Source organism: Lepidochelys kempii, chromosome 9 (genome assembly GCF_965140265.1).
Source record: "Lepidochelys kempii isolate rLepKem1 chromosome 9, rLepKem1.hap2, whole genome shotgun sequence".
NCBI classification, from domain to species: Eukaryota; Metazoa; Chordata; order Testudines; family Cheloniidae; genus Lepidochelys; species Lepidochelys kempii.
In genome coordinates this window covers 65,288,462-65,300,863 of record NC_133264.1, presented here as the reverse complement: position 1 = coordinate 65,300,863, position 12,402 = coordinate 65,288,462, and the positions used below count along the sequence as shown (strand labels likewise).

The 12,402-nt window shown below is 40.5% G+C and overlaps 1 protein-coding gene across 8 annotated transcripts in view; it reads right to left on the bottom strand.

Moving 5' to 3' along the window:
• The window catches only part of PCDH19 (protocadherin 19), a 113,216-nt gene that overhangs the window by 50,222 nt on the left and 50,592 nt on the right, over positions 1 to 12,402 (bottom strand). For 7 of the 8 annotated variants that reach the window (XR_012160921.1, XM_073360845.1, XM_073360846.1 and 4 more), the window contains one exon: positions 2,475 to 2,533. The exons of the other annotated variant lie outside the window; for it this stretch is intronic. Coding sequence is in view for 5 of the 7 variants with exons in the window: in XM_073360845.1 (XP_073216946.1) it covers positions 2,475 to 2,533 (59 nt within the window). In the remaining 2 variants the exon portion in view is untranslated. Of the gene's footprint in view, positions 1 to 2,474; positions 2,534 to 12,402 lie in introns of those variants that run through there. 8 annotated transcript variants of the gene reach the window in all.

Here is a 12,402-nt window from a genome sequence, read left to right as displayed (position 1 = left end):
CAGCCCTAGCAAGCCCTGGCACAAATTAAGCACTGCTCCTCCTACTTCAGTGCTGACAGCACTTTGACCAAGATGAGGCGGAGATTGTCCCCTCTCCATTTAATTTAATTGCTTCTTTTTGAGGTACAGGAATGAACCAAGATCAGGGCCCCACTGCGCTTAGGCACTGTACAAACAGAGTAAGTGAAGGTCCCTGCCCCAAATAGCTTACAATCTATCTAGGCAGGCAATTCAAATGTCAGCATCAGGGCTAACTACCCAGGAGCTCTCTTTCACAATGTCTTTCAACATTACTTTTACCAAAAAAGGACAAACGGGTCATATCCTCAGCAGGTGTAAATAAGCATTGATTTCACTGGACCACTTTACACCAACTAAGGATCTGGCCCAAACTTTCCAGCTAGTTGGCTTTGACTAAAATCATTTAGTCTTGGGAGCAATCTGTGCTTCAAAAGCTCTGAAGAAATAGACATTTTCATTACTTTGCAAAGCCCCTTTGTGTCTCCACGGAAACCAAGTGGACCACCTACCATTTCCTGCTCTGCAGAACCACAAAGGGAGGGAGCTGTGAAAATACATTTAAATTGATAAACCTTCAAACACTACCTTTTAAATAAAGATGTCCATGTTGAAGCCACTGAACATGTTGAAGCCAGGCAACATCAGAGAATTTTAAATTAAGAAAGTCTTTCAAATCCAGAATTAATTTTTGTGTGTGTGTGTGTGTATGTGAGAGAGAGAAACAAATAAAAAAAGGGTATAAACGGATTAATTAAACTCACAGATTTTGGGAGATTCACATACCAAAGGTAAAGCAACTACAACATTTCCATATAAACAAAGATTTTGCTAAATTAAAATTATTCCAGTGTTTAATAGATGACATTTCAATTCTCAAATGTCTGCCTCACATTGATGACATTCATTAGACTTCAAGTGCAAGACAAGTAAAGGTGGGTGGGGGAGATATTGAACATAGAGTTGCCATTCAGAATGTGCAGGCAATCTGCATGACAATGCATTTCCTGCAGTGAGACAGGCCATAATGCAACAGTCTCACACACAACATGTTTCCACCACTGCCACTTTTCTAAAGGAAAGGCAGGTTTCTGAGTATCAGCAGCTGCAGGAATCCCAGAACAATACAGGCTCGGAGTAAACCTTGCTGTGGGAGTCAGGAATGCTGCTTGCTTTTATGTTAGGTGTAAAAAAGAAAAGATTAATAGATTTGTTTTTCAGAAGAATGAATCCTGACTATATTGTGAGGAGTGATACGTTGCAGGCAGCCCATTTCTCTCCAGCAATCACATAATCATTGTTAAACATCATGAACAATGCGAACAAATATACCTGCCCTTCATTGGCTGAACTGAAGCTGTTCAGACAATGCACTTGTAATTCCCCTTGTTATATTTTTAAGATGTAAATACATGGGATTTTAGCCAGTAAAGTAATTGGATTTTTTCTACTATTGGAAGAAGATTTAAACAGTTCAGGGCCCAGCTCTGCTCTGTTACACCTTTGCTGCTCCACTGTCTTAATGAATAAAACTTCACAGATAAAACTGTGCAGAATTTGGTCCAGGAGTTGCCTCCTAGACCCAGAGTCAGGGATGGGAGGGAATCCTGAGTGGGGGAGAGAGCTGTTGGATGAGTAGTTCTGTTCCTCCACCTCTCCTGGCCTGTCTAGTCCCACCCTGAAAACTGGAGTGCAGTAAACCCTCCCAGAGCAGAGCTCTATGACTTACATGGGATAAGGATCTCCTGCACTGAATTGTGGCCTCCTGATTAGAAGCCATTTTGCTGCGTCAGGGTCTTCTACCGTCTGGAAAGTGGAATGGGGGAACTGAAAGTTTTTAGACTTCCCCCACAAACTAAATTCATCTCTTGGTTAGTTAAGATACAACCCAGTTGAAGTCAATGGGGTTAAGGTGGTGTAACAGAAATGTTAGCCAACTACTGAGCTCATTTCTTCTCCTATTGATGAAGACTTAGGATACTATTGAGAGCAGAATTTTACCCAGTAGGCCAAATTCACCCAAGGGGTAACTGCTGGGGTGAAAATGGGATGAGGATTTAGTACTAATGTGAAAAAAATCCCAACAAAATTATATTTTGCTTTAGTATTCCAACTAAAACAGTGAACAAATATCAAAACCCAATTACCTGGCCCCAAATAAGTTTCTTTTCCCTCCTTACATGGCAGGGAGCTCTCACCATCCAGATCTATCATTTTATTCCTGTGCTTTTAAATGGAATAAAGTCTATGAATTTTAAAGTTGACAGGGTAACAGCATTTTGCCTAAGTCATTGCTAGTTCCCAGTGAGGAGGCAAACATAACAAAAAAGATTTCCCTTTATTAAAAACCACAAGCAATGGGATTTAATAGGAAGTAAATACTGTTTTAAAAAAGAGTGCTAAACAATCTGGATTTGGCTATGCAAACCGAAGCATTTTCAAGCAAACCCACATACCTCTTTATTAAATGGGCTCTGCTGTTCACATAGTTGGAATCAAAAGAGTAGTTTTCAGTCTGAAAGGAGGAAAAGAAAAGAGAGATAGTTATAAATGTGATTCACCTACCCAGAACCTCAGGTTTGCAAGGTTCATTGCATTAAGGACAAAGGCAATTAACTGGTAAATCATCCTGCACCGATCTGGGCCCAGGCCTGCTTATCCTTACTCAGGTACAATGCCCACTGGGAGTTTAACCATATGGGGAGTGTAGAATGGGACGCTTTAATTAGGATAATGTCTGCCTTCAGATCTACATGGGCAACCCCCTTTGGACCCAGTCGTTACTCAAAATATGAGCCTGCATGAGGCATTCCCAATTTATTTAATGGCACCCAGATTCTATAGTTCTGAATATACCCATCACAGGAGTGACAGTGTGGTCTAGTGAGCTAGGAACTGGCTATGGAATTGGGAGAGCTGAGTTCTAGTTCTGGCTCCAACACTGACCTGCTTGAAAAAGCTGGTAACGCCCAACTTTATGAAAGCAGCCTCTAATTTGGGATACCTCAATTTCTGAGTGGCCCAGTGTAGGACATCTGATTTTCAGAAATGTGGAGTAGCTGCTGCGTTCAGAGAACCAATCTGAGCCCCCCAAAATAGATGCACACAAAATTAATGGACATTTTTGTAAATGTTGACCTTCCCATTTCCATGCCTCATCTGTAAAATGGGGATAATGATAGTGCCCTACCTCAGAGAGGGAGCTATTAGGAGTTTATACAGCATCATATGAGGTAAACAGAGTGGGAGTTCCACATGGTGTACAGCTGCATGATAGAGCCCTCTGGCCTTACCCTGGCAAAATTCCTATTGACATCAATGAGAGCTATATTTGTGTGTGAAGGTTGAATTTGTCCCTTAGAGAGCAAGAAATACATCTGATGAAAAATGAATACCTTAAATATCCTACACTATTATTTTTTTGTAGGCAGCTGAAGTCTCCAAGCCCTGCCAGTCTTTATATAAACACTTGACAGAAAAAGGCTGACTGGTGACCACAGAACAATTTGCAGAGAAGAAACGATGTGACCACACACTGTTACAAAACTAATTGCTTTTAATTCCCTGATGGATCCAGTTCTGTGTGTGGCAATTTGGCAGAAAGTTCAAAAGGTATTTTTCTTATTAGTGTATAATTAACATGTTAAAATATTTATTGCATAGATATGTAAATACCAGCAAGGTAATCTCCTGCTGGAGAATTTAAAGTGGGCGCTTTATTTTAAATTAGAGCTGTCAATTAATCGCAGTTAACTCACACAATTAACTCAAAAAATTAATCGGGATTTAAAAAGTTAATCGTGATTAATCACAGTTTTAATTGCGCTGTTAAATAATAGAATACCAATTGAAATTTATTAAATATTGTGGATGTTTTTCTACAATTTCATATATATTGTATTCTGTGTTGTAACTGAAATCAAAGAGTATATTATTTTTGCTTACAAACATTTGCATTGTAAAAATGATAAACAAAAGAAATAGTATTTTTCAATTCACCTCATACAAGTACCATAGTGCAATCTCTTTGTCGTAAAAGTGCAATTTACAAATATAGGGGGTTTTTTGTTACATGATTGCACTCAAAAACAAAACAATGTAAAATTTCAGAGCCTATAAGTCCACTTAGTCCTACTTCTTGTTCAGCCAATCGCTAAGACGAACAAGTTTGTTTATATTTAAGGGAGATAATGCTGCCCTCTTCTTATTTACAATGTCACCAGAAAGTGAGAACAGACATTTGCATGGCACTTTTGTAGCCAGCATTGCAAGATATTTACGTGCCAAATATGCTAAACATTTGTATGCCCCTCCATGCTTCAGCCACCATTCCAGAGGACATGCTTCGAAGCTGATGACGCTCATTAAAAAAATAAGCGTTAATTAAATTTGTGACTGAACTCTTTGGGGAAGAATTATGTCCCCCTGCTCTGTTTTACCCACATTCTGCCATATATTTCATGTTATAGCAATCTCGAATGATGACATAGCACATGTTGTTCATTTTAAGAACACTTTCACTGCAGATTTGACAAAACACAAAGAAGGTATCAATGTGAGATTTCAAAAGATAGCTACAGCACTCAACCCAAGGTTTAAGAATCTGAAGTGCCTTCCAAAATCTGAGAGGCACGAGGTGTGGAGCATACTTTCAGAAGTCTTAAGAGAGCAACACTCCAATGTGGAAACTACAGAACCCAAACCACCACCACCACCACCACAAAAAAATCAACCTTCTGCTGGTAGCATCTGACTCAGAAAATGAAAATGGACGTGTGTCAATCCACACTGCTTTGGATTGTTATCGAGCAGAACCTATCATCAGCATGGATGCATGTCTTCTGGAATGGTGGTTGAAGCATAAAGGGACATGTGAATCTTTAGCGCATCTGGCACATAAGTACCTTGCGATGCCGGCTACAACAGTGCCACGAGAATGCCTGTTCTCACTTTCAGGTGACACTGTAAACAAGAAGCGGACAGCATTATCTCCTGCAAATGTAAACAAACTTGTTTGTCTGAGTGATTAGCTGAACAAGAAGTAGGACTGAGTGGATTTGTAGGCTCTAAAATTTTACATTGTTTTATTTTTGAATGCAGGTTTTTTATACATACTTCTATATTTGTAAGTTAAATTTTCAAGATAAAGAGATTGCACTAAAGTACTTGTATTAGATGAATTCAAAAATACTATTTCTTTTGGTTTTTTACACTGCAAATACTTGTAATCAAAAATAAATATAAAGTGAGCACTTTACACTTTGTATTCTGTGTTGTAATTGAAATCAATATATTTGAAAATGTAGCAAACATCCAAAAATATTTAAATAAATGGTATCTTATTAACAGTGCAATTAATTGTGATTTTTTTTAATCACACAATTAATCGCAATTAACTTTTTAAATCGCTTGATAGCCCTATTTTAAATCTTTTTGTTAAACACTGGTATGAGGACATATCTGAGTTTTATTACTATTACAAAAGCAAAAAATGACGGGTATGCTTAAAACTGGGATGGGACAAGAGAGAGGGACAAAAATCAGTGCTTGCAATTATATTGTTTGCAAGCAAACCCCTCCCCCCAACAAAGTCTGTACATAAAACAACATAGTTTAAACTTGTATTAAAAATCTCACTGTACCCCATTTTCATAAGAACAGGTATTGAATAACAAGAAGGAAAGAAGGAAAAAAAAGAAAGAAAGAAGGAAAGAAAGGTTCAGTGTCACAGTCGATTAGGCTGTGGAATAGTCTCCCAAGGGAAGTGATGGAAGCTGCATCGCTTGAGTTGTTCAAAACACAGGTGGGCAAAGCACTACAGAATATACTATAGGGATAAGTGTGAACTGGCCAGGATAGGGGATGGGCAGCATTGCCTGATAGTTATTCCTGCTTTGTAACTCTACGATTCTGTTAATAATCAGGTATTAGCACATCCTGGAGTCATCATTCAGTCCTGGGCTATAGCTACATTGAACAGACTTGAGTCTCTTTGCTCCAACCATGTCTCTCTTTCCCCTCCTTTGTCCTTCCTAACTCCACTAAATAGAACAAAACACCACCATCTTTTAGTAGCACCTGGGACCCAGTAGCACAGACTTTCCCTTTATCTCCCCTCCCCACCCCAATATTCCTGTGGTTCCATACGATCAGGCTCTGGCATTGGTCAGTGCTCCCTCCCTGCCATATGCACTACCCACATGGCAGCACAACAATATAGGCAGGATTAGACATTACCAAGAGAGCTCTGTGCTACAGTCGGCTTAGGGAGACATGAGCGGACACTAGCAAGCAGACAGCAGCCCTGAAAAAGCCACAATTGGCTTTCAATTCGCATCTCCCTACAGGAGATCCATGGGCCCATCCCAAGGCAGATATTGGAGCTAGATTATTTAGTTAACAAACAGAAGGCAGCCCAATTCCTCCCTTTTTCACAGCCATGTTGAACCCCACCCTTTCCTATTCTCCCTGATCCTGATTAGAGTCTCTAGGCACTACCATAATACACATATTAATAATAAAAATAGCCTGGAATAAAAGGGAAAAACAGCTTGCATCACAAAGAACCCACCCAGGTCCAAATTTCCTCAAAATTTGGGATGTTCAGCTGTAGCATGAACCCTTCCCCTCTATCCTCTTTGTAAGTGCTTCTTTGGAACACGATTTCCTGCTCTTATGGCAATTATGAACACAGTAAAAATAAATGTATGCATCTTTAATGTTGCAATAAATAAAGGAACACAGAGCCTGCTGCCAACATACTCATACTGGCAGGATGCACAGAATCAGGCAGCTGAAGCAGGGTTGGATAGGAAACCGAATCGTGCGCCAGTGGCGGTTACACTGTTGTACCAAGATAAAGCAGAAGCAGCATTGGTTAAATGTGACCTTTTCTGAAATACAACACTATATCTAATGTAACGAACAGGAGCCTCCCCAGGAGAAACATGCTCTCGGCGGAGAGCTGGGGGAGTTGGCCTAGCACTCAGCACAGCTCAGTTATTACTTTCACATAGTAATTACTACTGTAGAGTCACGCAGGAGATTTACTGCACAAACTACTAGTCCCTGCAGTTCTTGCATCCTTGTTCTTGCAATATGATTGTGATTGTTAAAGTGCTTAGTGTCTCTGTAGGAAAGACACACATGTATTTTTAAAACACACAGAGAAGATTTACACTGCATAAGATTTCTGACACAGTGTTTATCCATCAGTCCTGATGCTTCCACCTGTGGAGGAGCGATCGGACCCATCCACAGAGATCTCTGTGGTATTATCTTCCACAAACTTTTGAGGGCTTGTGGGGGGAGGGGGAAATCAGGAATGTATTTGTTATAGAGAATGGTGTAGTTTGTAAACAAGCTATGACAGGAGCTGAGCAATGGAGGACAGGAGGAATCAGAGGCAGCTTTAAAGCAATCACTGTTCTGATGGGAGTGCATTATGTCATCTTATGCGGTCAGATGCAGGGCTGGCTCAAGCAAATCGGGAGCTACTCAGCTGGCCTTCTCCCCACCTCCTCAACTCAGCTGCAATGCCCCATCGCCAGCATATGACCTTCTACGCCCACCTGCCTAAATTCCTTTAACGTGCCAGCTGTGTGTATAGTTCAGTCCCATTATGAAAGGAAGGAAGGGGAAAGGTGGGTGGAGTACGGAACATATCCAAAGCTACTACAGATGCTCCCCAGGTTACACGAGACCCGACTTACGCAAAAAACCCCCAAAACCCTCTTATTTCTAGCTTATGGAACTTTTTCCATAAGTGCGAATTTGCGTAACATTCGGGTATACGTTTCCAATTTACGCAAAATTCAAGTTACACAAGGCTTTCCGAAACAGAACAATTGCATAAGTCGGGAAGCGTCTGTATGTGTTTGTGCAAGAAGCTAAGGGAATAACAGATGGAGGTTTCCTGCTAAACAGGAGGGAAGAAACTGTGACGTACCCCAGCTAAGGCCACGATAAATAGGGAGATGTCATGATCCCCACAGAGCTTTGCCAACTCATATCCCATCCAGGCAGGATTATGGCATGAGCAGTAAATACCACACTAACATGTCAACCTATTGCTAGTGGGGTTGAGCCTGCATGAGCCAGTGGCCCCTGTGGCTGCAGGGTCAGCAGCATTGTTTGCATAACACTGTATTGTTCTACAAAAGGAGACAGGGCTATGTTGTACTGAATCCCAACGTGTATTTTTACTGATACTGCTAGATACACGCAGACAACTTTGGCTCCCAAATGCCCATCCTGTCCAACTACCCATCAATATCTCACAAATCCCTTGTGTTACTTGCCAGTACAACATCTCCTCTGGTGCCACCACATTTGGACATCACACTGGGGAGACCACTGCTAGAAAACAGTACTTACTGGCTCCCAAGTTCTAGACAACACTAGTAAAATTGCTGGTAGCTGGTCAGTACTAGTGTGACAACCACTGCTGGAAGCAGCGGAGCTGCTCTGGTGAAAGGGAGATAATTTAAGAAATTCAGTGCAGACAAGGCTTGAGAGCAGCAACCCCTTTTGGTGTTCTCAGGAACATTCAGAAGGGCAGCATGCACCAAAGTGGGAAAAGGCTGAGTTAGCAAAATGCTCGAGCAGCTCAGTTATGACCTCCAAAAACTGCTGGTTCAGCAGATTCTGAAGTTCACCCAACCTATACAGCATCCCTGGTGAAGAGCTGCTGCTGTGTGCCCCATATGAGAATGCCACACTCTGCACTTTGACTTCCATCCAAATAGGTGGCAGAATCCATGTTACATATCAATATGCGACAGAACAGTTACACCTGGACACAGATCTTATCGCTGAATATAAATGCAATTAGTCAGGATTATGGTAACGACTAGGGGTCTACTTAAATCACAGAGAAATCACACATTTTTCAAGGGTTGGTCACAGCATAAATAGCAAATTTTGCAGATGTGTTCATACAGTATATATGTAACAAGTATTGTACTGTACTACTGTTACCTTCATAAGTCACCCTGGATAAGGGAGCCTGCTAAACTAATTAATTAATAATAAAATAATAATAAATAAAGTATAATACTCAAACTTAGAAATACACATTTATACTTACCTAAATAAAACAATGTTATTTGTTAAAGATAGCACGCAGCACATGTTCTGTCCATACATTGAAACTGCACATTCTGCATCCACAGAATTGGTAGGAATTGTAAGGCAGTGTTTTGCCAACTTGTAGAGCTTTGGAAACCAAATTAGAAATAGGACCCCAAAACTCAGTTACTTTTACTGGCATCTGGCATTCTTTGACAAAGGTCAGGTAAGCAACACGTTTGTTGTCATGATCTTTCTCCCATCCAGGAATTGCTTGAATTAGCTCAGGGTCAAAACACAGAAAAGGCACCTGATTTGGGTCAAAAATGCAAACACCGAAAAAGCAGACAACTGGTTGTTTAAACGGAGGTTGCAATGGCTGGTCGTACCTGTAGTATTGGTTTAACTTTTCTGCTATTGACTGGAACACTTCTTGTCTGTGGCTATTTTCAGTTTGGCAGTCTGAAGGTTCTTGAGATGCCACATCTTCGGTCCAGCTGATCAGATCTATCAATTTGTTGTATGCTTTGTGAATCAAAACCTGCCGACTTTCAAACCATGTTAGAAGCTGCATGAACTGGATTGTATTCTCAGCCACCAACTTCACCCGGTCTTCAATGTTGCTCTGTTTTAACAGATCAGAGACTTTAAGCAAAGACTGTATGCTTGGTAAAAAGAAAAGGAGTACTTGTGGCACCTTAGAGACTAACCAATTTGAGCATAAGCTTTCGTGAGCTACAGCTCACTTCATGGGATGCTTGGTGTGATTTCAAGCTCCTCACACACAAATTGCTGGTAGTATTTAATAATCTTTTCATGTAACCACAAATTCCACCTTGTAATCACTGGTTCAAGTGGAAGCGACACTGCTTGGCTACCACTTTGACTGGCCACAGACTCCTTGAATCATATTTCACAACTTGGACAATGCTTGGATATTTTTTTAAAAGAAGAAACAAGCACATCCACATCAGGGAAACATGTGCGCCAGATATCACTGTCCATTGAAAGAATGTGTGCATTAACAGGTAATGTGAATTGCACTGGGCATCATTCCTTGCAGTACAGCAGAGAAAGCTTTGCACACGTACATCACATTATTAGAGGGAAATGCAAAGACCTTGTTGAAATCTAAGCTGTAGTTTACAATAGCCTTTGCTACAGCTTGCGATACAGTTGAAAAAAATTTAATGCCTTGAGCTGAACAGGCTCTGTTAGGAAAAGGGGCATATGATGGCCTTTCCAGCTGCCAGGTACAAATAAAAATGTGGAGTATGTACTTATCCTGTGCATCTGTTGCTTCATCAGCTACAACTGAAATGGAATCGTATTTCGCCAGTGCAGATTTTGTAGATTGAATGTGCTTCACAATTACTTCTGTTAGATAATGTGAAGTTTGTTTGCACACGGGAAACTGCCAGGATTTGGTACATGCTTTCTAAAGTACTCTCTTAGTATTGGATTATTCATTTTTTCTACATGTATGTTGACAGCAATAAAGGCCTCCACTATCTCCATTGTAGCTTCTCTTTTTGCTAAAATACTTTCAGTTGTTCTTTTGAACATCATGGACCCTGTCGCCTGTTTTTGTTCTGACTGTAGCCTCTGCACATGCTTGTCATTTAATATGCGATTCGGACTCAAAATGGCGATTGATCATGTTTTTTTTCTGAACAAATCCAGAGTCATGTTGCAAGATGAACAAAACAATTTACTACCATCTGCATGTAAGGTTCCTACCAGGTATTCTTCACATGATCCAAAGCTGACATTTTTTGCCTTTTTTATTTATTGTCAGCCATCTTTACATGCAACAACAATCCTTTCACTCAACCTGATGACTGTCCTGCTCACTTATCATAAATGTTGACACACTCTCAATCAACAATCTACTATAATGACTGCCATGCTCACTTTAGTCTACATCATGCAACTTGACAGACACTCTTACTATTCACTTTGATGACTGGAATGATATTACAGGATTATGGTCAACTGTTTTTGCATTGTGGTAATCACAGAAGTGTTGCAGCATATTTTATCAATAATACATATTTTTATTTTGAAGGTTAGTTTCATGAACAATCCCATAATTTCTGTGAAATCTGCAAAATCATGAATTAAGTAGGCCCCTAATAATAAGAGATGGAAAAAAGACCTATTAGATAATCAAGTCCATGCTGGAGCCGAACAGTGTCCTCCTGTAGAAGATGTACCACATATTAAACGGAATGTCTCCTTATAACGATATTGTCCACAGACCTTGGGTGATGAGTTCTCCTTCCCCAAAGCACAGAGCAAGGATCATCCATTAGGATCAGGTGAGGCCATCCTATATCATCATTGCCCCACCCAGTTCTCTCTGTTTCTAACCAGGAGATCATTTAGGGTTAAATCCTGGTCTTATCAATGTCATTGGGTGTTTTGCCACTGACTTCCGTGGGACCAGAATTTAGCCCTTTTTGTCAAAAACAAAACAAACACTTTTCTGCAGAGAAAGATCCCTGTGATTCAGATTTGGCTGGCTAGTTCCTCCCACACATACGTTCAGAAACACACAGCTCACACTCTCTGCACTTTCTGCTGTACTTCGTTTTACTAACTAAGAAGACACCACAATCCTACGTCGGATAGATTTGGTTTCTATTGGGATTTGAGCTTCATACACTATCTGTTTCCAGGTTTGAACTCTAGCATGCTATAGAAATCAGTGCTATTAATGCAAATTACTTCCAGACTTCAGATACGGCAAGGAGCAATGAGGTTGCCCTGGAGAAACAAAACTTGATTCCATCCATTGGTGGCTTGCAGCCTTCAGCAAGGGCTGGTGGCAAGATCTAAAGTGGTACACACAACGTAGTTTATGAGGCAGCCTGGCAGTTTATGAAACTGCTCCTGGGCTGCCAGATTATCTGTCAGGGTTATCTCAGGGCAGGCTATGGGATCAAAATAGAAAACTAAAAAAGAAATGAGGTTTTTTCCTAGAGAAGCACTGGGTTATGGTTTGCATTATTTAATCAAAGTTCATTTGACCTAATTCCACTTCAGCCCTCTGTTTGTAAATGATTACACTTTGCAGGGTTCACTCACCAAAGTGGTGCTGAGAACGCTCATTGATTTCAACAAGCGTGAAGGATGCTCAGCACTTCTCACGATCAGGCCCATAACCAGTATCCTGAAAATACACTATATATTCAGATTATCAGGAAGCACTGAATCTCTTCTTCCAGAATAAATCTTCTGGTTTCCAAACTAAAGCACTGGAAGATTTCAGACTCCGCTTCTCTTACAGGGGATGCCAAAAATTATACTGTC